We start from the raw sequence: 27,310 nt of genomic DNA, 5'->3' as shown, positions 1-27,310 counted from the left end.
GGACTGTGTCCCTTCCTTTCCCTGAGCAGGACTGTGAGCAACATCGAAAATGTCTGATTTTACTGTCATCCTTTCCATGGGATTTTTTTGGAACTCAGATTCCAAATCAATTCCTGGCCTGGCCATTCTCCCCAGGCTGTGACCTCAGGGAGGTGTTGTGGTGGGTCACAGTGGGAAAAGAGTTCTGTTCTCCCCACATTTACATCTCCCTTGCAAATGTCCCAGAGCCCTCCAGCTCCCAGACTCCCTCAGTAGCTGTGGTGTGGGGGAGAGGAGGGGAGACAGGACAGGAGCAGGGGTCTCAGTCCTGTTGCTGCCTTGGCTGGGATAACTGGCTGGTGCACAGCTGCTGGCCATAGCAATGCCTTGCTGGGTCTCCCCTTCAGTTTCTCCACCTGTGCCATGCTCCTTTTCCTGCTGGAATTGTGATAAGTGGCTTTGGGCTGCAGTTGCTGCGCTCCGTGGGGGCTTCCTGGGAAGTGCTGTAAAATCCTGGCCTTGATCTTTGTCAGGCATTGGAGCTCCATTCTGAGCCATCCCTCTGCTTTGGGGATGGAGACAATTCCCAGTTTCACTTTTTTCCTTTTGTCCTCCAAGGTGTTTTCAGCAGAGGGCACACAGCATGGCACCTGCCCCACCTCCACCATAGGTGTGCTCTCCCTGATTCCAACAATTCCTCAGTGTCTTGAACATCCTTGTGAAACTAAATCCTCCTGGTGTTGCTCCTCTGTCGCCCTATTCTTTTAAAAGTTTTAAAGTTATTTTAAAAGCTTTCTGTGCCTTCTGATATTTACATATTTCTACTGGAGTTCTCACCCACTGTTCATGTAAATAATGATTGTTTTGCATTTTTCTTTGTGAGAGGAGAGAATTGACGGACTGTTGGTTTGACCAGTGTGGTTGGAGAGGTGGCAATTCCATCCTCCATTCCACCATCACTTTTGGAATTCTGTATATTGCGAGGTCAGAAATAAAAGTTACTTCCTTTTGCTCTTTTGATCTTGGTGTGAGTGCATGCATGAGTTATTTCGTGTCGTAGTGTGACACTTCTCAAGAAGAGTTCCCCAGCTTTTCCTAAGGTTCACCAACTCTTCAGGAAGATCCCCCAAGGATTTGCCCCACCCCAAAGCAGTGCAGTCGTGGCTGACAAGGTGGGGAAACACAGGCAGGTCCCTCTGAAGGCTGTCACCTGCAGCAGTCTGGGACTTCAACCACGTGAGTTCAAGAGGGAGGGAATGTCAAGGGTTTGAACCAAGGGAGCCCCAGCACCAGCTCTGTCTGACACAGCCCCTGCTCCGCATCCAGGGAGGGGAACAGGGCAGATTTGGGGCTCTGGACACACAAACACCAGACCAGGGCCCTTGGCTGGAGCCAGGAAGGATCCATGGAAACACAGGCTGACTTGGGAGATACGCAAAAAGATTTCAGCCACTCTCAGGGAGAGCAGATCCTCAGCTGGTTATTCCAATGGCAGATACAGGGGCCAAGAGTAGGGAATTCGAGGATATGGAGCCCAGCTGGGGATTCCTTACTGGAGATATGGGAATTGACAGTGGGATTGGGAATGGGGCAGCAGTCCTCAGCCCCCAGTAGCATCTCCTGCTCACTGGGAAGGACAGGAATCTCTTTGAGCAAGATCTTGTGAGTTGCTGGTGAGGGATGTACCCAGGAATAGAGGGAATCACCTGTAGGGGAGACAATTTACAGCAGCCTGGAGAGTAAGCAGCCATCCCAATACCTGGATGGAATCTGCCCATGCAGAGAGAGTTTGTGCAAAGTGCTGACTGATGGTGTTCACCAAGAGCATGGGGATAATGAGCTGGGAATGTCCCTGCCTCCCTCGGGAACGTGTCTCAGCTGTGGAGAAACTGTCCCTACAGCCATCCCAGCTGTTAAGGAAGGATTTTCCTGCTCCTGTTGTCTGCTGTCTCAGCTATGAAGAATTTCTGCTCAAGACATGGGTCATGCATGTCACCCCGTGGTTCTGTCTGTGATACAAGGGGTTGGACATGAGGAAGTGGGATGGGGAACCATCCTGGAGACCCTGGGGACGGGAAGCTCAAGTACAGGACCTGGAAGGGGAAAAGAAAAAAAGCCAAAAAGCATTTCTCCAGTACAATCCCAGAATCCTATGATCACTGTGGTTAGAAAAGCCCTCCAAGACCCACAAAGCCACCCTGTGACTGATCCCCACTTTGTCACCAGACAGAGCCCTGAGTGCCACATCCAGGTGTTCCTTGGAACCCTCCAGGACAGGGACTCCATCATCTCACTGAGCATCCCCTACCAACTCCTGACAGGCCTTTCCAAGAAGGAATTCTTCCTGATGTTCAACCTAAAAGTCCCCTGGCACAGTTTGAGGCTGTTCCCTCTCATCCTGCCCCTGTTCCCTGGGAGCAGAGCCCAACCCCACCTGGCTGCTCCCTCCTCTCAGGGAATTGTGGAGAGTGAGAAAGTTCCACCCTGAGCCTCCTTTTCTCCAGGCTGGGTCCCCTGGCTCCATCAGACACTCCTGGTGCTCCAGCACCTTCCACAGCTCTGTTCCCTCCCTGCTCCAGCCCCTCAGTGTCTCTCTGGCCATGAGGACCCAGAACTGGACACAGCCCTCAAGGGGCCTCAGCAGGACCAGCACAGGGACTGTCACTGCCCTGCTCCTGCTGCCACCCCATGGCTGGGACAGCACAGGTGCCCTTGGCCTCTGGCCCACCTCAGCAAAGCTCTGCTGATGTTCAGACACTGTCACCAGCACCCCCAGGACCTTTTCCAGTTTCCCAGCCTGTCTGCCCCAACCTGGAGCATCCCATGGGGTTGTTCTGACCCCAGTGTGGGACCTGGCCCTTGGCCTTACTGACCCTCACACCTTTGGCCTCAGCCTATCGATCCAGCCTGCCCAGGTCCTTCTGCACAGCCTTCATGTCCAGCAGAAGATCCACAGTCCCACCCAGCTGGGTCTTTTCCATGAATTTTCTGCTGGTACATTCAATCAGCCCTGAGCCCTGTTCCAGTGAAGTGCTGAACTGGAAAAAGGAGCACCTGAACCCCCAGCTGGGGTCATCTGGAATGGCCCCTCAGGTGTCCAAGGGCTGTAAATTCCTCTGCTGAGCAGCGTCATCTCCCCTGGGCCCTTCCTGGGACAGCGCTCCTCACTTCTCCAGCAAAGGAGGCACAAAGCACCAAGAGGCACAAGGAAAATCTCCCAGGTCACTGCCGGCTCCTGGGGAAAACCCAAAGCAAACAGTCAAGTCGGGGGCTGGAAGGTTTCCCCAGCTGTCCCACAACAGGTCCCTTCAGTGTGGTCAGTGTCCCGTGAGGAGGGAACATCTCCTGGAAATGTCAGGGAATGTCAGTGGACAATGGAGGCACTGGCAGCTCCCAGGAGACCCTGCCAGGGCCTGTCCCTGATCTGTGCCCTCGGGGCTCACCCTGGCAGGGCTCTGAGCTGGGACAGGAGCGCGGGACCCTCGGGCAGGAAGGTGAGCCCTGCTCAGGGCCAGCGCTGGAGCCAGGGGCTCTGTGGGAGCCGTGTCCCAGGGCCAGCCCAGTCTGGAGCCACAGCCCTGCTGGGGCAGAGCCCCTGGGAGCCGATGCGTGGGACAGCTCAGCAGAGCGGGACTGGGGTGATCCAGCAGGACACAGAGGTCCCGGGTGGGATGGGGGGGCCGGGCAGGGGATCTTCCCCCAGGGCCTGGAGCAGTTTGGGGCAGCAGTGCCAGGAATGGGCTGGAGCCGGACACTGCGGCCACCCCGGCCCTGCCCCAACCCAGCCCTGGTGTCCCTGTGCCACCACTCCCCAGTGCTCCCCAGAGCACCTCAAGGACCTGGAGATCCCAGTCACTCAGCATTTCCATGGCCTGTGACCCCGCTGTCCCCACACCTCCCTGTTTTCCCTCATCTTGGGGTCCTGGTGCCCCAAGAAGAGGGGTCAGTCCAGCCCCCAGTTCAGCCATGGGGCTGGAGTGGGAACTGGGACAATTCTGCTCAGCCACGCTGGGTTTGGCGCTGGGCTCTGCTCTGGGCTGTCCCACAGGGAAAGCTCTGGGAGGGAAGGGGCAGCAGGACATGGGGGATCTGGCTCTGGGGGCTGTGGGAGGATGGATTGTGTTGCACTGGGGGCTGTCCCCACAGGGTCCCCAGGTGCCTTTGGCTCCCTGCCTGCCCCCCTGCCCCCCAGGTGCCTGGGCCCCTCCAGGGGCAGCTGCCCCGGGCAGGAAGCTGGAGGGATGCCGGGCAAGGGGGCTGGACCCGTGCCACAGCTGGGCTGGGGTGGACTCTGGGCCAGGGCTGGGCTTGTGGCCAGGGCTGGGGGCTGTGCCAAGCCGGGCTTTGGCCTGGGGGCTGGCAGGGAGGGTGCAGGGAGGAGTCCCGGCAGGGATAAAGGTGCTCCTCACCTGCTGCAGCCTCACCCAGCGCTGCCCGGAGCCAGAGGAAGATGAAGGTGGCTGTGTTCAGCGTGGCCCTGCTCTTCTCCATCCTGCTGTGCCTCCCAGCACAGAGCAAGGTGAGGCTCCAAGGCCACGGGGGGGGCTCAGGGCTGGGGGCTCTTCCCAAGCCAGGGGCTGCCCCGGGCTCCCAGCCCCGGGCGCTGCCACTTTCTCCTTGCCACGAGTGGCTCCGTCCTTCCCCTTCCCGCAATTCAGCTCCGGCTGCCAGAGCCCGGCTTTCCCTGCGGATGGTCGGACCCAGCTCCTCCCTGGCAGGACCCCAGCGCTTTCCTGTCCTGCTCCCCCCAAATCCTGGCCTTCTGGGCCTCCCCATCCCACCCTCCTGGTCCCCTCGGCCACCTCCGCAGCATCTCCTGTTTGCCACCCAAGGACAGAGGCCACTCCCGAACTGGGCTGAAGCGGGGCTGAGAGGTGCAAACTAACTAAAGACCAGGATAGGCTGAACTTGGCCAAACTGGGCTCGACTGGTCCAGTGCCAAGCCAGGCTGAACTGGCACAAACTGGGAAATGCTCCCCCACCCCCAGTGATTCCCAGGGTCTTCTTCCCAGTCTTCCCTTCAGTCCGTTGCCTTTCACTCAGCATTGGTGTCCCCAAATCCCCTGGCACCCCCTGCTCAGAGCAGGGGACAGGCATGGGCCAGCAGGGCTGGGGACACACCTGTGTCCCCCCAGTCCCAGCAGGGCCAACCCTGACCAGCCTTTTGCTCTCCTTCCCCAGGCAGCCATGGATGGCAGTGGTGACACCATATGTGCTGGGGTAAGTCCTGGAGCTGGCTGCACCAGTGAGGGAACTGGGGGCCAGTTTGGTCAGCCGCAGCCTTTACTGGGACTGGGGACACCCCAGTGACTGGTGACATCTCATGGTCTCTCCACAGAAAGTTGGTGGCATTAGTGACGGCAAGGTGAGCAGCCTGAGTTCTTCTGCTGGGCCCAGACCCTCCCCTCTCATGGCCAAGCCCCTCCAGGGCATCCCAGTGCACCCCAGCACATCCCAGTGCACCCCAGGGCTTCCCAAGGCTGCACCTTCCCAGGGTCGCCCCTGTGCTCCCACCCGTCCCAGTGCACCCCAGTCAATCCGAAGAGCATCGTGCACAGTCCATTTCCTTCCCCTCTCCCTCCCGTCCTTTCCTGTTCTCATTCTCCATGACAGGGGTGCCCCCAGATCCCCTCCTTGACTGCCACACCCAAAGCCCCTCCCAAACCCATCCATTCTGTCCTCTGCCCCACCCACCAACCACTTCAGCCCCCATGGCCCCACACTGGAATTGCTGCCTCCCCACCCACATTCCCCACCTCCCACCCCTTCAACATCCCCCAGCCCCACCCCTTGGGGCCCCAGCTCCCCCCAGTTCTCTCTCTTGGAGCCCCCCTGTCCCACTCCGTCCCCTCCTTGGAGGCTCCGAATCCCCCTCACTCTCCTGGTCTCCATCCCCGCCGTGCTCCCTGCAGGAACAGGGGCCAGGTGAAACTGGCCCGAGCGGGACTGGGGGGAGCAGAAGGGATTTTTCCTCTCAGGCCAGGGGCAGACACGGGACTTGGGGACACCTGTGACCCCCTAAGCCCCACAAGGGCCATTCCAGACTAAACCTTTGCTCTCCTTCTGCAGTCAGGCGTTGTAGGAGGGATAGCTGGATGCATTATGGTAAGTCCTGGACCTGGGGCACCAGTGTGGGGACTGGGGGCCAGTTGGGTGCCCCCATGCCTTGCTGGCACTGGGGACACCCCAGTGACCAGTGACATCTCCCCATCTCTCTACAGAAACCAAAATTCCCTCCACCACCGATGGCTGAGGTGGGTAGCTGGAGTTCTGCTGGCCCAGAGACTCTCCTGTCATGTTCATGACACTGCAGGGCATCCCAGTGCACCCCACTTTGCCCCAGTACACCCCAGCTTGCCCCAGTATCTCCCAACATGCCTCAGTATCCTCTGGTGTGTCTCTAACCCTGCCTTCCTCCCCGGCCCCGCGTGGCTGAGCAGGTGGAGCTTCTGCAGGAGTGATGCCCGGCTGCCCCTCTGGATGCCCTGGTGAGAAATCCTGGAGGGTCCCCAGCTCCACAAAGAGATCCTCGGGGGCCAGGGTGAATCCCTGAGCCCTCTGGGGTGGGCAGAGCTTGGGCATGGCAGAGGCACATGGAGGGGGCTGTCCCTGATCCGTGTCCCAGAGCTGTCCCCAAGGCTTTCCTTGCACTGGGGGGCTCTGGGGACACCCAGTGTCCCTGTGGGAGCAGGGGGGGCTCTGGGAGCTTTTGGCATATTCCAGGCTGAGGGGCTCTGGGATGTCAGGAGCCAAGTCCTGTCCCAGGTATACCCAGGGCTCCAAATCCCTTCTCCTGCCTCTGTCCCTGCAGAGGGAGGGAAGGGAACAAGGTGATAATTTGGGCTCTGCCTTTCAGGCCTGGAACTGGTGGTGACACTTGCGTCCTGTCCCTCTCCAGCGGCATGAGGAGATGATCATCCCTGGAGAACCCCCCTAATTCCTTGGGAGCCCTGGGAATTTATCGGGAATAATCAATAAACCCCTTCAGCAAAGCAATTCTGTGTAGTCATGTGTGCTTTTCTCAAGTCCCTTTGTGTGTTCCATGTCCCTGTGTGTGTTCTCATGTTCCTGTGTATGTTCCATGACCATGTGTGTGTTCCCATGTCCATGTGTGTTCTGTGTCCCCTCTCTCAGCCCTGGGTGTCTCCAATTTCTCCCCCACCATGAACAGAGCGACTCTGGGGGCTCCCAGGGGTCCCCCTTCCTTTCCCCCCTGCCTGGTACCCTGGGCCGGGCAGGCTGGGACACCCTGGAATGTCCCCCCACAGCTGGAGGAACAAGGGGCACCCCAAGCCACCTCTGGAACCCCCAGGGTTTGGGGCACAGAGGGAAACAGGTTCTGCCCGGGGCTCTGGGCACCCCAGTGCATCCCCAGGGAGCACAGGCTGGGCTCAGGGCAGGAGTGGCTCATGGACAGGAGCCTGGAGCCCTGGCTCCCCTGGCCCACTGGGGAGCGACAGCGCTTCCCTGCCCAAGGATCGGCACTCCCGGGCTCATGGCTGGTGGGAATGAGGCGGTTGAGGTCACTTAAAGGATCCCCAGCTGTTCCAATCCCATCCTTGAGGTGCCTCTGCCCAAATCCAGGGGCACAATGGACCCTGTGCCAAAGTCAATCGTATAGAATTTACTGGGCAATAAAATGTGTGGGTGAGAAATGGAGAAGGGAGGGAGAGAGGTCACTCAGAAGGTCAGCACCACCCGTGGATCCAGCAGCGTCCTGTTGAGCCTTTCTCCCCCACAGCTTCTCGATGGTGGGGGGTCCTGAGGTCATTCTGAACTTTTCCCTGTTTTTCCATTTTGGCAAACGAAGGAGTTGGTGCTCATGGCTACACAGCTCTCCAATGCCATAGGTTTAACAATCCCCTGCCCTTGGGTGCTAATTAGTCCCAGCTCAGGCTGTCCCTTCTCTTCAGCCGGAGGTTTCTGGGTTCAGTGGCCGTGAGTGGGTGGTCACCATCTGCCCCTCTGCAATTCCCTTTGACCCAGTTGGAGCCAATTCCAGCAGGGGTGCTGGGTTGGATTTCCTTGTCCACCACCAGGGATCCATTCTGCTCCCCCAGCTTTGTTTACCTCCCCCAAGGTCCAAGGTAAGCCCAGGACAATTGTCCCACCTTGACCTGATCTCAGGGTGCTCCATTCTGCACTTGTCTCACGGCACAGTCCTCCTGTGGTGACAGTGTTTGGGTTGGTGACTGCTGCTCCTGAATCCCAACACCAGTGGAGCCTCCCCAGCCCCCAGGAGTCCTCCCTGGATGTCCCCAAGGTGTCCCCGAAGTGTTCCAGCCTGGTGACCCCTGGCGACCCCCTCCAGCCCCTCTTCATGCAGGTTCCAGCGTGGTCTTTGAGGGTCTGGACTGCGACATCTTTGAGGCTCCAGTGCCGATGGCGCTGTCAGTGCTGGGCCCCATCGAGATGTGAAATGCCCTCAACAAGTAGTGGGGTTGGCCTTCATCATCACCATCATCTTCATCACCACAACCATCCACACCATCAACCTCATCCCCCACAACATCATCGTCTTCATCACCCACAACTCCATCATCATCATCCCATACCATCAACCTCCATCATCATCACCACAACACCAACAGTACCATCATCACTGTCATCTTCTTCATCATCACCTTCATCTGCATCATCCACAACATTGACACCATCACCATGACACTACTCACACCATCATCATCATAATCATCATCATCACCACAAACCTCATCTTCATCTCTCATGCCGTCACCCACTCTATGATGAAATCCAACAGCAATATCTTCCTCATCTAACACTTTTGACACTGTCACTATGACACCAGTAACACCAGCATCATGTCTATCATCTTCATCACCCATACCATCATCTTCATCATCAATACCATCATCACTGCAGTCAACTCCAACACAACCAACACCATCACTGTCACCATCATCGTTACTATCACCCACACCTTGGTCTGCATCATCACCACAGTGAACTCCATCACCTCCATTATCATCACCCAACACCATCGACACCGTCACCATCTTCACCAACAGCAGCACCATTTCATCACTTAACACCATTGTCACCACCCCCGTCTTCAACACTCAAATCCCTAATCATCATCATCGCATGACCACCACAACCACCATCACCATCACCACCATGCCCTCCATGATGTCCAGTGTCCTTTCAGTGCATCCCCCCATGTCCTCCCCCATAGTGACCCACACCCCTTCCCCACCCTCCATCCCCTGTGCATGTCCAGCTGTGTGCCCCACCCCCATGGTGACCCCCAAATGTCCCTGATGCACCCCCCATTGGAGAACCAATCTCTGGCTCGAATGTCTCTTGCTACCATGTCCCCCAGTGTCCTTGTGGTGTCCCTCATCCCCCTGTCTCCCCCAGGGTGACCCCTTAATGCCTCAAATGTCCTTCCCAACCTGTTGGAAAACCAGATGTTGTCCTGGGTAAACATCTGGCTGATGGGCTCCATCCATCCTCTGCTCCTACCATGTCCGTCCCAATGATGACTTCCCAATCTCTCCCCCCATGGACATCCCCCATTTGTTGCATCCCAAGACATGGAAGGGGATGCTGAGGCAGGGATGCCTTGGCAAGAAACATCCCTTCAAGTGAGGGTGACACAAGAAGCTATTTTCCTACAGTTCCTTGTGCCTTTATGTCAATGGGCCCAGTTACATCATCCCTTTTTTCCTCCCCACTTCTAGAACGTTCCTCGTTGATGCTTTCCCAGTTGGACCCCATTCCTTGCCACTCCTCCCCTGGATCCCAGTGGTTGTTACCCTTTAACCCCGTCTCTGTTCCCTCAACCCATTGGCCCTCAGCCCTGATGCTCCACCCCCCTTGTCCCATTTATAATCCTGGACCCCGCCTGGTTCTTGGTTCTTTGTCCCTGGCTGCTTTTGCTGTGCTGTCAATAAACACCCCTGGAATGCCGTACAAAGAACCCCTCCCATCTGCTTTTCCTCCCTGTCAACCTTCAAATACCAACGTGTGGCGCGAGCGTCCGGAGCGCTGAGCTGTCCCCGTCTCCAAGAGAATGCTCTCAGGAAGGAGGTTGCTCCAGGTCAGAAGGTTGAAGGACATGTTTTATTAAAACTATATTATATTACATTAATATACTATTTAAAGAGATACTATACTATTCTACATACTTCTTACCTATCTAACTTCTAAAAAACTTGTGACACTCTGCTGAGAGTCCAACACACAGTTGGATCTGATTGGTCATTGAACTTAAATAACTTTCGCTAGAATCTAATTAAGCAGTCACTTCAGGTAAACAATCTCCATACTAAATTCTACATGGGGAAAACAAAGGAGCAGAGATAAAGATTGTTTTCTCTTCTTCTCTTAGTGCTTTTCCAGAGAGACAGAATTATGTCTCTGTCCAGAGAATGTGAATGTCACAGGCGGTGGCTTCAGCAGCTCCTGCCCCACTGCCACAGTAGTGTCCAGATGTCCCCCACAGCCCGTCACGGGATAGAACCAATCACTGGGCTGGTGTCTACTGGGGTGAACATCTACCAGGCTGAACAGCCCACCTGTCTGATGGGCAGGACCCCTGGATTGTGGGCTGCTAGGCGAGGAACCCCAAGGTGGGGGTAGATGGGTGGGGGAACCCTTGAACTGGCAGGTTCTGGGCGGTAGGAGTGACAACCCCAATTTTGGGGGTGTGGGATGGGGGGAACAGGTTTGGAAGAATGGGGTGTTTTGGTGAAGGGGGCTCGAGTTTGGAGGGAGCGATGATTTGGGGTACCCCAAAGTTTGAAGGTGGTGGAGAAGCACAAAGATTTGAAGGGGGTACCAATTTTGGGACACACTCCAGGATTGGGGTATTCTCGGCATGGACTGATGTGGGAGGACCCCTGGACTGGGGGGGGATGCATAGGGGAGGTTCCAGTTTGGGGGGTAACCCCTAAATTGGGGGAGATTGTAGGGGGGGGGTGGAGTCCCAACTTTGGGGTCAAGGGATAACCTTGAATTGGGGGAATCTAGGGAGTGGACCCCAGTTTGTGGGGAGCAATGCTGGGGGTAAAAGAGGATGCTCATTTTATCCCTCATTTTATGTAAATCACAGGGGGCAGCCCCCCATTTTACCCCACCCCATATTGGGTCAGAGGGATTGGGTGTTTCTCTGGGGTTCCCCCTGACCCCCCTCTCCCCCAGATGATTTTGGGGGTGCGCCGGGCCGGGGGCTTCACCCGCCGGCTGGAGGTTGAGTGCTCAAGTGCGGAGGAAGCGCTGGTGGCTGCGGGGGCTGGGGCTGACATCGTCCTGCTGGACAACCTGGCCCCACAGGTGAGCCCCAAAATCAGAGCAGGACCAACAGTGGTGAGACTGGACCCCAAAAATGGGGGGTTGAATCGAAAAAAATAGAAGATAGACCAGTAAAATGGGGGAGGAAACCCCTGGGAAGTGGGGGGTAACCACACAGCTCAAGGCTATGCAGAGCGCCGCAGGTGAGACCCCAAAATTAAAGGTGTGACAACAATGGGGGACTCTAAGGTGTAAGGCTGAACCAATAAACTGGAGGGAATCTGCTGTAAAATGTGGAGCAGCCTCAAAAGATAAAGGGTAGAACCCAATCTTTGGGGGTCAGTGTTGGAAAATCCCAGTTTTGGGTTTTTTTTTTGCTGGAGGGACTGCAGTTTTGGGTGGGTGGGACATGCCTGGATTGGAGGGATTGTGCAGGGAACTGCAATTTTGGGCATTTATGGAAGTTTTGCACCCTGGATTAGAGGGTGCTAGAGGGAGAGAATTTGAATTTTGTTGGCCAGTGGGTTGACAGCTGAAATTTGGAGTTGTTCTGGGTGCTCAGATCATAATTCTGGGGATCAGTGTGTGGTGGGGAGCCCCCATTGGGCAGATAATCGGGAGGTTTCTGATTTAGGGGACTCTCAATTTTGTGGTGTTAACTGCTGATTTGGAGGGTTTGGGTGAGAACTCCCCATTCTTGGTGGTCGATGGATGGAGTAACCCCTGAAATGGTGGTTTGGGGTAGGGGGGCGTGTGAAATTGGACAGATTTGGGCTGTGACACCCCCCCAGTTTCAGGGGTACAGTGTACACCCAGCTTTTGGAGGATGGGAAGTTGTGAAAGGTGGAAGGTATCCCCCCAGGAGCTGCATGGAGCAGCATCCAGTGGGGGGATTGTTTTGGGGACCCTCCCCCAGTTTTGGGGGCCTCACATTGGTGTGGTGTCCATGGGGTGTCTGACCCACTGTGCCCCTGCCCTGGACTTTGCACTGCAGGTGCTAGAACTCTCTAATCCATCTAGGAGCCCTCAACCCACCACAAAACCCACCCTGACATCCCAAAATATGTCCTGGGGATCCCCAAAATCCACCCTTGGAACCCTCAAATCCCAGCCCCGGTGAGGGGAAACCCATCCCCAGGTCCTCCCAGTGAGCAGGGGGTGCCAATGCCCAGGAGACCCTACCCCCACCGACCCACCCCGTCCAGGGGACCCCAAATCTACATCCTGGGGTCCCCAGGGCTCTCCCATCACATGCCCCACTTAGGAGGGACCCTCCTCTAAGCTACCTCCTCCCCCTGTAAGCAGGACCCCCACCATGGGTCCTTCCATCCAACCCCTAAGATGCTAAAACACAGCCCAAAAACCCCAAAGCTTGACCTGGGCTCCCTCCAACACCCTCCCCCACTTAAGGGAGATCCCAAAACCCACACTGGGGTCTCCCCATGCCCTTTTGTCTCTGTGCCCCCAAATAAGCTCCTCCCCTACACATCCTCCAGTTTTATTGATGTGTGACCCCCAAAATCCACAAAGTGCAAAACCAGCCACTTTATAACCAACAAAACAGAGGGCTGTGATCACCGACCCACTGACTCCCTACTCCAAACCAGTGCCAGTCCTGCTGGTCAGACTGGGATCAGCGTTTTGCAGACAGCCCCAGCTCCTCCTTGAACAACTGGAATGAAAAATAAGAAATCCCTCAGTTTGGGGTGGAAACTGGCAGACAGTGAATGAGCTCTCAGGCACAAGAGTTCAAGGGTCCAACCCATAGTCTGAGGATCCCAAACTCCAGTTTGAGAGGCCCAAACCCCAGGTGAAGGGGGCTGGAATCTGAGTTTAGGATCTCAAACCCTGGGATGTCATGAGAATGTCCAGGACAGGGCAGGGGACAGTCGGGTCTCCCAGCCCATCCCTCGGAAAGGCAGCGCTGAAATTCCAGTGCCACGTGCTGAAAGCCAAGGAGGAGCAGCTGGCACGGGACAGGGAGGTGCTGCAGGGGGCCTGGCAGAAGCTGGGGCTGGAGGAGGAGCCATACAGCAAGAGGAGGCGATCCCAAGTCTGACCAAGAGCCGTGATGCACCTGCGCTGCAATTTCCAGCTGTGCCAGGCTTGGCGTAGAGCTGGGCTCCACATCCCTTCCAAATCCTACTGCTATCCCAGGAGGGGGACAAAGGGAGCCCAAAGGAGCAGTGCTGGCCCTGAGCACCCTCCCCAGTCGCTCTTCCACAGGGCTGATCCCATGGAGCAGGATCCATGAAAGAGCAGCTCCACCTGCTTCCTTCACCCCCTTGCACCTGATGCGCTGGTGCCAGTGCCCAATTCCCCATGGAATGTCCAAGCTGTTTCCTCCCTGGAAGGGTTCTGCTGGTCTCTTGTACCATCATCCCTTTCCCAAGACCCCTTCCAGCTTTCTGGGCCCACCCACACAAGCTCCTGTACCCCATTTCTCACTGGGGACACCTTCCCCAGGTAGGTTCTGCTTTCCTTGCATCCCAGGGTGCCCAGCACAAGCCAGGGCCCCCCTAGCCCCTGGGGGTGTAGGTGGATCCCAAGGCACCCCAAAGTGTGGGTGGAGTGCACATGAAGCACAAACACCCAAAATGAAGTGGGGCTGACTGCAAGAGAAAATTCCCAGGGGCGCAGAGTGGATCCAAGAGTTCCCAGAATCAGTGGGATTTAAGCCATCCCACTGCTTGTCCATAGTACAAGAGCAAGGCCCTGGGGACTCAGCTGGCAGCTCCCCAGGAGTGGGTGACACCCTGTGCTGTGCATTCCCAGCTCCCAGGAGTGGGTGACACCCTGTGCTGTGCATTCCCAGCTCCCAGGAGTGGGTGACACCCTGTGCTGTGCATTCCCAGCTCCCAGGAGTGGGTGACACCCTGTGCTGTGCATTCCAAGCTCCCCAGGAGTGAGTGAAACCCTGTGCTGTGCATTCCCAGCTCCCAGGAGTGAGTGACATCCTGTGCTGTGCATTCCCAGCTCCTCAGGAGTGGGTGACACTCTGTGCTGTGCATTCCCAGCTCCCCAGGAAGCTGCAGACAAGGTTTACAGGGAAGCCTCTTCTGTTGGGTCACAGCCTGCAGGAGGGATGTCCCATCATTCCAGAGGCCTGAGAGAAGCCTGGGATCCAACCCCAGCCCCACACAGGATCAGGCGTCTGGATCATAGCTCTGGGCTGGCCGGAATGTGCTCAGTTTAACTGGAGACCTGCAAGAAGCACAAAACATTCCAAGTTTAGGGCCACGCTGACCACAGATGCCACTTCCCGCCTGCACAATCCCACCTGCAGCTGCACCAGCCCAGCTGCACACACAGAACCTGCACAGCTCTGACAGCTCACAGGGGCTCAGGGACACCCTGAGACAACATTCCCACATGCACCTGGACACAAACTGCCAAACCATGGAATTCGGGACATGTGAGAGATTCGCAGGGGCACAAAACCCACAGCTCAGCCCAGAACTGCACCTGTCCCACCTGGCAATAGGGCAGTTCCCACTGGGATCCCCTCTCCTCAACCTGGCTCCATGTCTGGCAGGAAGACTCCATCCCACAAGTGCCAAAAGCTCCACTGCAACAGGGATCAGGGCTTGCCGGGCCTCAGAGTAATTCTAGAGCTAAAGCGGTGAGAGACATCAGCTCTGCTCAGATAATACATGCCAGCGCTCATCCCGGGCCCAACAACTGCCGCCTCCTCCTGCTCCTGCTCGTCCGCCCGGCGCTCCCAGCCCGGAGCCGCCGTTCCCAGCGCGGGGCGCTCCCTGCGCCTGCAGCCGGGCCCCGCCAGCGCAGCCCCGGGCCCGGCGCTGCCGCCAGCGCCGCCGGCCGCACGGAAAACCCCCCCGGCCGGAGCCGCCCCGGCCCGGGCCCTGCCGCCGCCATCGGCCCCGGCCTCCTCCCGCCGCCGCCGAGCCCGGCCCGGCCGCTCCGCCCTGGGCCGCGCCGCTCCGGCAGCGCCGCGCTCGGCCCAGCGCCCGCGGCTCCGCGCCTCGCCCCGGCCCCTCCACAGCCCCGCCGGCCCCACCTGCCCCGGGCCCGGCCCGCACCACGCGGCGCTGCCGCCTCCGCTCCGCTGCCGCCGGCATCCGGCCGCGCTGGGGCGGGAACAGCGGCCCGGGAGCCGCCCTCAGCCGCCTCCATCTCCCTCATCCCCGCCCCGTCCCATCCCCCGCCTCTTCCTCTGCCCCGATGGAGTTCGGGCAACTCTGGCAGCCCCGCAGGAGCACGGGGCGGGAACGGCTTCCCGATGGGTCCTTGCCCAGGTCCTCCCTAAGATGTTTAATTTTTATCTTTTTCTCTTTCCTGCAGCTTTCCAGTTTCGTGAAACTATCCCCTGTGAGCACGAAGGTTTTTCCACGTGTTTCCCTCACTTGGCCTCCCTGTTCCTCACCACTGCTGTGACCAAACCATTGGGAAAAGCTCTCTAACACTGCAATTCCTATATTAAAAGCAGACGTAGCTTATTTTGGCGCTGAGATCACACAGCTCCACCTATCTCCATTTGCTACCTATGTCATAGGTGAGATGATCTTGCCCCACAGATCTGAGTCCAAGCGCCCTCAGCCGCCTCCATTTCCCTCATCCCTGTCATTGCCACTGCCATTGCCTTCCATCCACCTCCAAGGGCATTCATCCCCATCCCATACTCTTCCTTCCCCCTTTATCGCCTTCCATGCCCACACCATCCCCATTCATCCACCCCGTCCTGCTCTCTACCGCCTCTATCTCCATCCCCCTCCATTCCCACAGTGACCTTCTCCTCCCCAGGAGACTCCATCCACACTACCTCTATCCCCATCCCAGCTGCTTTTGTCCTACTAATGTCTTCATAAAAAACTCGATGTGGAAAGATGGGTGTGGGGTTCTTCACTACTGTCACAGAAATGGATATTAATGTCTTTTAAATGAGTATTAATGTCTGTGAACATCCACCCGGGCAAGTTTGTTACAGAGCCCAGGCAGCCTGACCTAGAGTGAGCTCCTGAAATGTAGGATAATAGGACAAATGGAAGTGTATTGCACACGGTCTGAACTTCTGATGGATCTGCAGAACCCAGACAGCCTGCACTTCTGAACTCCAGGGGGAAATGGTGGCACATGTTCAAGGGGGGATGTGTGGCAGGTGGTTTGGGAAAGCTGTACCTTCCTGGTACCTCAGTCAATGGGGAAAGGAAGAGGACAACATACGTCAGGAGTTTAGAATAAAAAGAGACTGCACTCTCCAAAACCAAGAGAGAGAGACCCCCCCACGGGTCTTTGCCCCAGTGGCCTCTCTCCCTTTGTTCAAATAAAGTTGCAGGACTCCTCTCCTTTGGTTTTTTGTAGCATGGCTTCTTTGCACAGTCCCCATCCACTTCCATCCCCATTCCATCCTCCCCTGTCCATTCCCAGCCCACCCCATTCCCCCCATAAGCTCATCCTGTGCTGGGACCAACACGTGGCGGTGAATCCCACCAGAACCTGTGAGGAGTGCGGGATCAGCTGCTCCTGCCCCGTCAACACCAACAGCATTTATTGGGACCTGGCAGTGGCTCCAGGACAGCCTTTTTCCAGGGAAATCCTCTGCACCACACGAGTCTCATTCCTGGCCTTTATCAGTCTGTCAGGGCAAGGCCCAGCTCAGCTCACACTGCCATGCCCAAGCCCAGCTCATTTCCTGCACACTTTTCCACAGGATGAGTAAATTCACGTTCCCATTGCTCCATCCTTCTTCCTTCCTCCCAGGACATATTTAGCCCCTCTCACACACCGTCATTACCACTCACCCATCACAAGGAATTCTGCTTCAAGGCACGAGAAACATGGATTCACTTTAGTTTTCCTTTAGATTTGGCTGTTGAAAGGCTCCAAACTTAGTGTTTCCTATGGATCTTGGGAACTGGGGCCCTGGAGCCTAAGTGCCAGAGCCAGCTCAGCCCTTCCACAGGAGGAAAAGTCAGGTTTATTAAGTTCCCTGAGGTTGATCCAGTTGCCATCACCTAAGCCCCAAGAATAAACGAAGGGAGTGGATTGGTGCCATTAAAAACACAGAAACATCCCAAATCTGACTCCTGGGATGTGCTGGATTTTTGCTTTCACTGACAAAAATAAATGTTAAAAAATGAGAATTTTGTTCACTCTTTGCTCATCCAGGTTTGCTGGGGAAGGGTTTTGTCTCCTTTGCTGCAGAAGGCCAAAGGGAGATTTGGAAAGAGCGATGTGATCCCTGTGGGATTTTGGGATGTTTGGGATGGTCAATCAGTGGGATGGGCTCAGGGGATGGATGGGGTCCCAGAACTTGTGCTGGATCAGGCACAAGAACAGGAGTTTGATGGAAAAGGGCTTTCCCCATGTTTTTCTAATGGAGCAATGCAGCACAATCCCTTTCCCTGGAATACCAGGCCTGGAGCTGCCGCATCCCTCATGCCTTGTGTCTGCCCAGGTGCTCACGGGCAATGATCACTCGCTGGATCTGTGCCGTGCCCTCGTAGATCTGCAGGGAAAACCAAAAAACAGGTGAGCCAGCAGCTGGGAAAGGTACTTGACCAGAGTCTGCACACCTGTGACCCCTCCCTGTGCCAAACCAGGGGGCAGGAAGAGGGGGAACTTGGAAAAACGAGTGTGACAATGACCCGTAAGAGGCAATAACCCATAAGGTGTGTGTTCAGTGCAGGAAGGATCCAGGGATTTCCCAGTTATCCAAACATCTCTGTGTGCCCAGCACAGGAAGAAATTCAGAGATCCCGCAGGCAGAGCCCAGGGCAGCTCCAGGATAGCAGAATTTGGGGATTTCAGTGTTTCAGCTCCCAATCCTGCCTGAATTTGCTTTGGCAAATCACTCTCATACCTGCAAATCCACTTTCTCTGCAGTCACAAAATCAGGATAATATTCCCCAAACTGTGCAAAGTTTCTCCAAGTAAAGCTGCTGGAATTGTAAGGTCCAACCCCTTTCCCAAGTTCTTGCAGGGATTGAGGGTAACAGGAAAAACACCCCAAAATTTCCCACTAAATGAGAGTAATTAGAACAATTTCAAAATCTCAGCATGCCTAGCCATGCATTGACAATGGAGCTGTGTGATGGAGAATCTTGGTGGAAAAAAACCCCTAAAACAGGAAAGGAGCCCAATTCTGACAAAGTCTTATAGCTTGTTCAGTTCCTCTCTGAGGACTGAAATCAGGACTGAGAACTTTTTCATTCCAAACATCTGCTTTCTGTCCTTGGAGAGGCAAAAATTCCTGACTGGTGAGAACAGTTGGAATTTTAAAGTCAGCTGTAAAAGGAATGTCAACCACCTGAAATTTCAGCAGCTGTGGTCACTTGCTGCCAGGTCAGGGCCCATATGTGTTCCCTGAGACCTGTTTGGATCAGTTCCAGGCAGTCATGGTTAGTGTTGGAAAGAGGGAAAAGGTGAAGGTCGCTGGGCTTCCTAAGGAAATTAATTCATTCCTGCTAAATAACAAACTTGAACCAGCAGAGGAATTCTGGCATGGGATAATTTCTTGGCAATAACATTGCAAAAAAAGCACTGGGGATTAGGGGTGTCTGTGGGCTGAAAATGAGGAAATATGACCATGTTTTGTTCTTTTGGAAAATAAACCAATAAATAAATATCTGAAGAAGTGAATCACCATGGGCTGTGCCCCATGGCTGTTTCTGCAGCACACAGAGGGTAGTTAATGCTAATTAATAAGTCCATGGACCTCAATGCTGGTGACATCTCAACCAAAGCATCTGCCTAGTGAGTGGTAAGTTCAGAAGTGATTTAATGATTTAATGCCTTTCAGTCTCTAAATCTTTTTAGCTTGTGTGCATCCTTATTGCAACTAATCAGCAATTAATTACTTTGTATTGAGTGCTCTGTCCAACTCACCTGATAGATTTTGGCATCCCTCATGAGCTTCTCCACAGGATATTCTGTGTTGAAGCCATTGCCCCCGAAGATCTGCACAGCATCAGTGGCCACCTGGTTGGCGACGTCCCCGGCGAAGGCCTTGGCGATGGAGGCGTAGAAGGTGTTGCGGCGGCCGGCATCCACCTCCCAGGCGGCTCGCTGGTACCCCAGCCGGGCCAGCTCCACCTTCATGGCCATCTCTGCCAGCAGGAATGCCACGGCCTGGTGCTGGGAGAGTGGAGACCCACCGGGTGAGCCTCAGAGAGCTGCAGGGGAAGGAGCTTTCTGCTTAGGATCATGGAATTCTTGGGGTTGGACAAGATCGTTATGATCATCAAGGCCAAGCCTCGCCCAGGCACCATCATGGTCATCATTAAACTGTGTCCCCAAGTGCCACAAGGACACAAGGCCTTTCTGGGAATAAATGTTCCCTAATATATAATTTTATCTTAATTTCTTAATTTGCAAATTCAGTGCCCTTGGGAAGTTGTGTTCAAGGAGTTCTATGGAATTGGGATCTGTGTTGAGATCAGATGTTCCCATGTCTAACTCTAAATGTGTGGGAGAGGTTTTACAGCAACTTCTGTGAGCCAGAGAGAAGTTTGATAAGAGGATTCATGTTTACCCCTGAAAGAATTTTCTACCAAGGTCGTTGACATAGAAACCAAGAAAAAAAGAGGGATAAATAAGAGAAACCTGCAACTGTCTATTCCAATGAGCACTTTGTCTTTCCTGACCCATGAGTAAAGTGTAAACTATGAGTTTTGTAAGAATGTATAAAAAGCATGCATGCTATAGTAAAAACAGGTTTGAAGCCCTCTGAAAATGGGATTGTTTGCTTTGTATTGTGACTGTTTCAACTAGGACATAAACGCACCTCCACAATGGGTTTCCCGAAGGTTTTCCTCTCCAGCGCGTACCTGGTGGCCTCGTCGAGTGCTCGCCTCGCCAGCCCCACAGCCCCCGCTGCCACCTGGGTGGGCACAGTGCGGGGTGAGCAGCAGAAATTCCTGTCTGCTTTGTGAACAGCCCTCTCCTGGCACTCACCGGGGGCCTGGTCTTGTCGAAGGCGCCCATGGCGATCTTGAAGCCAGCGCCCTCCGCGATCAGCACGTTCTCCTTGGGGACGCGCACGTCCTCAAAGACGATCCCACGCGTGTCCGAGCAGCGCTGGCCCATGTTCAGCTCCTGGAAGAGGGAGGTGCCACGGAATCAGATTGTTCCCAGGCACAACCAATCCCATCCTTTAGTTCGCTTAAAGAATAAATAAAGCTTTTTTACAGTAAAAAACCCACTTCTGTTTTAGCTAAAACGCACCAGAGAAACAGGAAATACCAGTTTGGCCTCCCCAGCCCAGCAAGCCCCTGACCTGTCACAACTGAGCAGGTCACTGGGAGATCAATTCTGAGACTGGAATCCCTCCTTTGGCCCCTTCTGGTTCAATTTATCCCCTGGAGGATTCAATTCTACATATAATTCAATTCTATCCTCTCACATGGGAGAGAAAACAGTAAAGAACCCACTTGCAACAGCTGCGAGACCCAGGTGTACTGCCAAAAGACAAATCCATAAATAAATCAGGTTTTCAGGCTCCAAATGTAAGCAAAGAGAGAGAAAACCAGGGCCTCCGTGGTGCCTTACTTGGGCAGGAGCAGCTGAAATTGCAGAAAACCAGGTGGTTTTGGGGAAAGTTCTGCCAACTTCACTCCCCCTGGACATCCTTGGCAATTCCATGTTCTCAAAGGCTCTTTTGCAGCTGGGTAAAATTGTCTGCTTTAGGCCCTTCTGAGTAATTCTTTATCTAAATTCATACAATTATAATTCTATTGTCATTGTATCTGATTATATACATTACATATAATTACATATTATATAATTATATGTAATATAATATGCATATATAATTTCATAAATATATATATATGTAAATATAATTATTAAATGTGCCTTATGAACAGTTTCTGGGCACTGTGAGAATTCCGATATACCTGTCTATGAGCCCTGACAAAGTTCAGTCATTATCCTCTCATGGCAATTTATCATGTTATTGGTTCAGGAAGGAGCAAGAATTCCTGATGGTTACCTTCCTGCCAATCTGGATGCCAGGGCTGTTGGCCTCCACGATGAAGCCCGTGAAGGCTTTGCTGGCTGGAGCCCGGGGGTCAGGATCAGTGCGGGCCAGCAGGAAGTACCTGGGAGGACAGAGAGGGGGGTTCAGCTCATCCCCAACATCAGACACTTCGTGGCAAAAATGCTGAGTGGTCTTGTCCATATTTGTATTGTACAAGAAATTGAGTGGTAAAGTAACAACCCTTTTTAACTGGCCCTTCAAAAGAAAAAAAAGAAAACAAATGAAGGGGAAGGAGTGTGAGAAATATCAGTGCCTTCTGGGCATCTCTTCCTGCAAAATCAAGGTTTTATGAAATTTCCTCCAGTAAACTTGCAAAGCTTCTCCACCTCTTCCATGTATTGTCTCAATAATACCACTCTGCCTCCCAAATAGCCCAAAATAAGACAATTCCCAGCATATCTCTAAGGATTATTTTACTGGGAATGTAGCATTGTGTGTAAGGCCTTTTCCTCTCAATTGAAAATATTTCCATTTTAGTCTTCCCAGTATCATTTGTAAATTAGGTTTTTGTATCAGCAATTGCTGTAAATCCCATTTAGGGGGGTCAGGAATGTGCTGGGAGAGTTTCTGTGATGGTTCTGCCTCGGGCAAGAAGTTAAACAGGGAGAAATCCCAATTTTCATAGATAAATGTATCAAGTTTTTCCTCTTGTACTGAGAAGTGTTTGTGTGTTGGGGTGAGGCAAGTGTAAGCCTGAGGAAGGGTCTGTGCTGCCCTCCCCGGACTCTGCAGCACAGCCTGGACTCTGGGATTTCTTGGAAATGTATTACTTAAGACAATTAAATCCCAGAGTTTTTCTGTTTTCCCTGTGAGTGGGAAGTGTTCCCAGCTGAGTCAGAAGCAGCTGATCCCTGTCTGGGAGCCAGGTCAGGGCTCTGTAACCCGAGCATTTTGGAGTTGGCTCTGAGTCTGCTCCAAAGGGAAAGAGGAGGGAGCTGTGTCTGGTTTCACCCCAAATGAGCGGCATTCTGACCCGAGCTGTGGCACCATCGAGCTCTGGTGTCATCAGCCCGTTCCCTCTTTGGGCACCCACAGCACTGGGGCTGCTGGTGCCTCTTCCCGATGGACTGGTGGCACACTGAGCACTCTGGTTTGTGGCACACCCTTCCAGGAACCCCAGTACAGACCAGTATGCCCCCAAAGGAACGCACCAGTTGGCCTTCCCGCCGTTGGTGATCCACATCTTCTGCCCGTTGATGACGTACTCATCCCCTTTCCGCTCCGCCCGGGTTCTGATCCCGGCCACATCCGAGCCCGCGCCCGGCTCTGTCACACAGTAAGCCTGGAAGAACAACCCCCAGATCCCAAGGGATATACATTCTGGGTCTGGGAAACCACAAAATCATTGTGGAATGTGAGCCATGACTGGCCCGGGTCACACAAACATCAGAGGCTCATCTGTCATTAAATAATTACTGAAGTAATGGGATTCCCTGATCAAACACACATCAGGGCTTCTTCTGTCATTAATTAATTAATCAATAGGATTTTCTGGTCACACTCACACACATCAGGGGCTCCTCTGTCATCCTGCCCAAGTATTTTTTCTTCTGTTGCTCATTACCAGCGATGATCACGGGCATTTGCTGGAAGAGAATGTTCAGAGCATTAACCTATCACCTCAAGGGCCCAGAGCCCAGTTTGGAGGACTCAGAGGCCAGTCTGGAGAGCCCAGAGCCCAATTTGGGGGCCCCAGCCCCAGTTCCAGGTGGGTGCAGGACTCACCCCCAGGGAATTGGCCTCGATGGCTGTCTGCACCCCAGTGCATCCGTATGCCAGCTCCTCTGTGATCAGACATGCCTCAAAGGTGCCCAGCCCCAGCCCACCTGTGGGGGGACAGGAGGGGACTCAGGGGGGTCTCGAGTGCAGAATATTAATGTTTTGCAAGCATTTGTTATCCAAAACATCTCGCATGGGCACCGAGTTCCTTCAGATGATCTCCCCTGGGAATGCCTTGCGCAATAGCGTGCTGCCAGATTGATATTTTTGTTATTTGTTTCTTTTCATTGAAATCAGGTGATTAAAAATCCCATTTCACCATTCTCAGGGGGATTAACTTTGTGTTCAAGGTGGGACAAGTGGCACAAAACGGCCAGAAGGTGCCACCAGGATGTGTGACTTCTTTACATCTGAGCATTCCCTGGGAAGTTCTTGGGAGGTGGAAAAGGGCTACATGGGCTCTGATGTCTCTCAAAACTATCAATTATATCCCTCAAACCCCTTTTTCCAGAGGCAGGGATTAGTGCAGCAGACACCATTTTATCTGAGAAATTTTAATCACTTCTTCCCTTTCCCATCTCTTTTTCCATTTTGAATTTCATTTGAACACTCATTTCCATGACCTTCTCCCACAACTCTTCACGTCAACCTCAACTTTTCTGCACCCATAAGGCTCATCAGTACCTCCTTTTCCAGGCTATATATGGATATCTAGCCAAACTGTGCTGATGATTTCCCACTATGAAACCTGATGTTTTCTCAAATTAATTCCTGAATTTCAAGTGTTTTCCACACACCCAGCCCCTCCCTCTCACTGCTGGGGGTTAGATAAGGGGGACCTTTAAAGGCCACTCTTGATTCAAACCTTCCCATGATTCTCAGGCTATGCTGCAGAAAATCAGTTTTTGATACCAGATACACCAAATCAGCCAAAAACACCCAACAGGACCTGCTCTGGACACTTCACAAGTCCACTTTCAGGGAATCTGAAATGTAACATTTTTATCTGTGTTTACATGCTGGCTGCACCTCGGCTAAACTGGTAACTGATTCTCAGGAATGAGCCCTAAAATCCCTCCATCCAGAGGAAGGATCAAAGTAAACCCTTGAATTCCTGACACGGGGATCATAACAATTGGGATCATGGGAGAAAATCTGGCCAAAAGTTACCACATCAGAATCTAATTCCTTGCCTGATCCCATCCAGCCTCGTCACAGCCACGTGTGCCAACCTGCCCACAGATTGCTTTGGGATTGCTCCTGTGTGCAACAGGTAATTTTATATGTAATCCACAATTTCACACCACAATCTCCTCCAAGGTCTTTTCTTTGGTTTATTTTAGGGATTAAGAGGGATCACGCTCACCACAGCTCTCCGGGATGTGTGAATTCATCAGCCCAAGCTCCCAGGCCCGTTTAATGAGTGGCACTGGATACTGAAACAGAAAATCACAGGTGATTATCACAGGTAAAATTTCAAATTTAAGAGAAGAATCTGGTTTTTCCTCTTGTGGGGTGGACTTACCTCCCCAGTCCTGTCATACTCTGCAGCAACAGGAATAATTTCCTCCAGTGCAAATTTCCGGGCAGTAGCTTGGAATTCTTTCTGCTCATCTGTCAGTTCTGTGGAAAAAATAAGGTAACATAGTCATAAAGAAACTCAACTTCCTCCTTCCCTCTGAACCCCCCTGAGCTCTGAGCAATGCCCACAACAGCATTAGTTATAAAATTATTCAAAAATTACTGGAAATGGAGCAGAAAGTGCCAGGTAATAAAATGTTTTTACCAAAACCATCTGTCAAGCATCTGCTGCTGCACCAGAGAATTTGCTGTAATAGCTCAGGTGTGGAGAAATTTGTGTCGCATCCCTAGACCCACTATGCTCCCCTGGTGCTGCTCTCAGTTATTCTAATGGTCTAAAAGCCAACAGGGGATATTTGCTCAGTTCTGAGGCCATTTGTGAAGTAAAAAAAGCTCAAGACTGTTATAAAAAAGAAGAAAGCCTGAAATATCACCCCCTGCCCTGGCTGTCCTGAGCTGGAGAAAAAAAGGGCTTTTTGTTTTCAAATAGTTTTTATAAAAAGAAATCTATTCTGAATAAACACTTGTCTTGGAAATTCCTCGTGAGTTGCAGTACTTTTGCTTGGGTTTTTTGGTCGGTTGCTTTGCTGGGGTTTGTGGTGGGGATTTTTGGTCTGCTTATTTTGGTTGTTTGCTTTTCCCCCCTGTGCTGCCATCTGTCCCTCCCTCTTCTCTCCCTTCCCAGCCCTGCCGCACTCACCAAAGCTGAAGCCGCTCCCAGGCTTGCTCAGCTGCACGTTTTGGGCAGGTTTGCTGGAGTGTGACCTCCAGCCGGGCCAAACCAGGGTCCGGAGCAGCTGCAGCAGGAAAGGACCATGAGCATGAGGGAATATCCCAGACCAGAATGAGGGGCCTGTCCTAAAAGGGTTGGTGTAGCCTCACAGCACAGCAAAGGACACAGGCTGTGACAGATGGCACACAGGGAAAAAAGGTATTGTCAGAGAACACTGAAAATAGCTGTAAAGCCAAAAAGTGAACTGTGGGGAGAGCTGGGATCCAGCATGGAATTCTGAACAGTGTGTGTGCACAGCTTGGGGGTGTCCACAAGATTAAGTTTTATCTGTGGGGTTTTCACAAGACACAAGTGTTGCAAAACTATCCTTTCTTACCCATGTTTTCCCTTTGTGCTTCAGTTTTCTTACCAAACTGCTGCCACAGATGTGTAAGGAAATAAAACAACACCACACCAGGAAACAGCCCTCCCAAGTGTTTTAGACATTGTTTGAAGTATAACTGAAAAAAGATGAGGTAGGAAAAAAAGACAGGGTATTGCAATCATGGGGGTTTGTTTCTGCTTTGGTTTGGGTTTGGTTTTGCTGTTTTTTTTTCTTAAGCATGATCCAGTCCTACACAGCATCTCCACCAAAAAGTTTACACAAAACTAGGAAAAGCCCAGAATTCTCAACAAAGCTGAAGGTGACATACCCCACAAAGGAGTTGCCAAATACCCCTGCACTGCTGAAGGTGAGGGTTGGGCAGGGGGATCTCCCCAGGGGTAACAGAGAGTGGCAAGAGACCCAAATCCTCTCACAGGGATGAGGCACTGGAGTAGTGGGGGTGCCCCACGCTGGGAATATTCCAAGTCAGGTGGAATAGAACTGGTCCAGCTACTCCAAGTTGTCAGTGGGGTGGGACTGGTGGTCTCTGAGGTTCCTTCCCATCTAAACCAGTCTGGGATTCTGTTATGAGGGTTTGGGCAAGCACCTGCTCACTCCATCAGCCTCATTGTCCACTCCATGCTCAGACCCAGCTCCTCATGCCCTCCACCTGCTCTGCCCCCACTGAACCTCAAATCCCGGTGCCAGGAATATAATCCATTAGATCCCGTGCCCTCGGGGACAGTTGCCCCCGCCGCTCCCGCTGTCACTTGAGGCAGGTGGCCACGTCCCAGCGTTGGGAAGGACACGATGGACACGGCAGAGCGGGCGCCCTTCACCTTTCCCCTACTTCAGGAATGACGGGGAGAACTGGAACTGCCGACGCGGTTCCCGGGGCGGGCGATCGATAGATCCCGATAAAAGAAATGTTCCCAATTTCCAACGGGACGGGCAGCGACTCCCGGGGGAGCAGCGGGCAGCGATCCCCGGGGGAGGAACGGCGCGGCGCAGGAGGGGCAGCGCGCACCGACCCCGATTCGGGACCCCCGGGATTGAGGCTGGCAGCGCCGCCCCAGCCCCAACACGACCCCGGCCCCGTCCTTCCTCCCCTGATTCCCCCCGTGTCCCTGTGTCCCCCGTGCTCCGCTCACCCGGCTGGCGCTGAGCGCGGACATCGCTGCGGCGCTTCCAGCGCTGCTGGCGCGGGGCGGAGCGGGGCGGTCGCACCGCCCCAGACCGGCGGGCGGCGGCCGCCCCCGAACAAGGCGCTGCCCCCCGAACCGAGCGCTCCGAGGTCTCCTCCGCGCCCCTTACCCTCCTCTGGCCCGTTCTGTCGGGATGACAAAGAATCGGCTGCTTTGATTTCCCTGGGAATAACCTTTTGCCGTGTGAAATTGCCTCGCCGTGGGTTCGGGTCTCGCTCGCGGGTTTCTCACGGAGGTTTTGAGTCTGCCTTGGGCAGACACTTCTCGGGTTAAACCAGAAGGTTAAAAAAACTGATCGTGGTCTCACACAGGCTTTGCTCCGACCACGCCTGGCTTTTCACTCCGGTATCGGTGGAACGGCGCGGCCAGAGATGGGACCGGAGCTGCGGCAGGGACTGGCGCACCGGGAGCGGCTGAGGGAGCTGGAAAGGGGCTCATCCTGGAGAAAAGGAGACTCGGGGGGGACCTTCTGG

The 27,310-nt window shown here is 53.9% G+C and overlaps 1 protein-coding gene, 2 long non-coding RNA genes and 1 pseudogene across 3 annotated transcripts; 1 reads left to right on the top strand and 3 right to left on the bottom strand.

Annotated features, from left to right (window-relative positions):
- Positions 1-4,382: 4,382 nt before the first annotated feature.
- On the top strand, positions 4,383-6,975 carry LOC144247862 (uncharacterized). Its single transcript, XR_013341340.1, has 7 exons — positions 4,383-4,498; positions 5,161-5,199; positions 5,318-5,344; positions 6,049-6,084; positions 6,201-6,233; positions 6,420-6,467; positions 6,836-6,975. It is a non-coding gene; the product is annotated as an uncharacterized LOC144247862 (long non-coding RNA).
- A 5,742-nt stretch (positions 6,976-12,717) lies between these two features.
- On the bottom strand, positions 12,718-15,344 carry LOC110481229 (uncharacterized). Its single transcript, XR_002467228.3, has 3 exons — positions 15,257-15,344; positions 14,282-14,439; positions 12,718-12,907 (listed from the first exon to the last, which is right to left on the bottom strand). It is a non-coding gene; the product is annotated as an uncharacterized LOC110481229 (long non-coding RNA).
- Positions 14,827-14,910, bottom strand: LOC116184670 (small nucleolar RNA SNORD45; annotated as a pseudogene).
- A 1,678-nt stretch (positions 15,345-17,022) lies between the features above and the next one.
- Positions 17,023-26,844, bottom strand: LOC110481226 (medium-chain specific acyl-CoA dehydrogenase, mitochondrial). Its single transcript, XM_021549743.2, has 12 exons — positions 26,784-26,844; positions 25,236-25,332; positions 24,480-24,577; positions 24,321-24,390; positions 22,961-23,061; positions 22,741-22,821; positions 22,387-22,517; positions 21,188-21,296; positions 20,152-20,292; positions 19,982-20,077; positions 19,084-19,332; positions 17,023-17,704 (listed from the first exon to the last, which is right to left on the bottom strand). Exons 1-12 carry the CDS (start codon positions 26,805-26,807, stop codon positions 17,633-17,635), a joined length of 1,269 nt encoding a protein of 422 aa, XP_021405418.2. The 5' UTR covers positions 26,808-26,844; the 3' UTR covers positions 17,023-17,632.
- Between the last annotated feature and the right edge of the window lie 466 nt (positions 26,845-27,310).

This window comes from Lonchura striata, chromosome 34 (assembly GCF_046129695.1).
Source record: "Lonchura striata isolate bLonStr1 chromosome 34, bLonStr1.mat, whole genome shotgun sequence".
Taxonomy (NCBI): domain Eukaryota; kingdom Metazoa; phylum Chordata; class Aves; order Passeriformes; family Estrildidae; genus Lonchura; species Lonchura striata.
The sequence above is the reverse complement of the archived record's forward strand: the minus strand, read 5'-3'. Positions and strand labels throughout refer to the sequence as shown.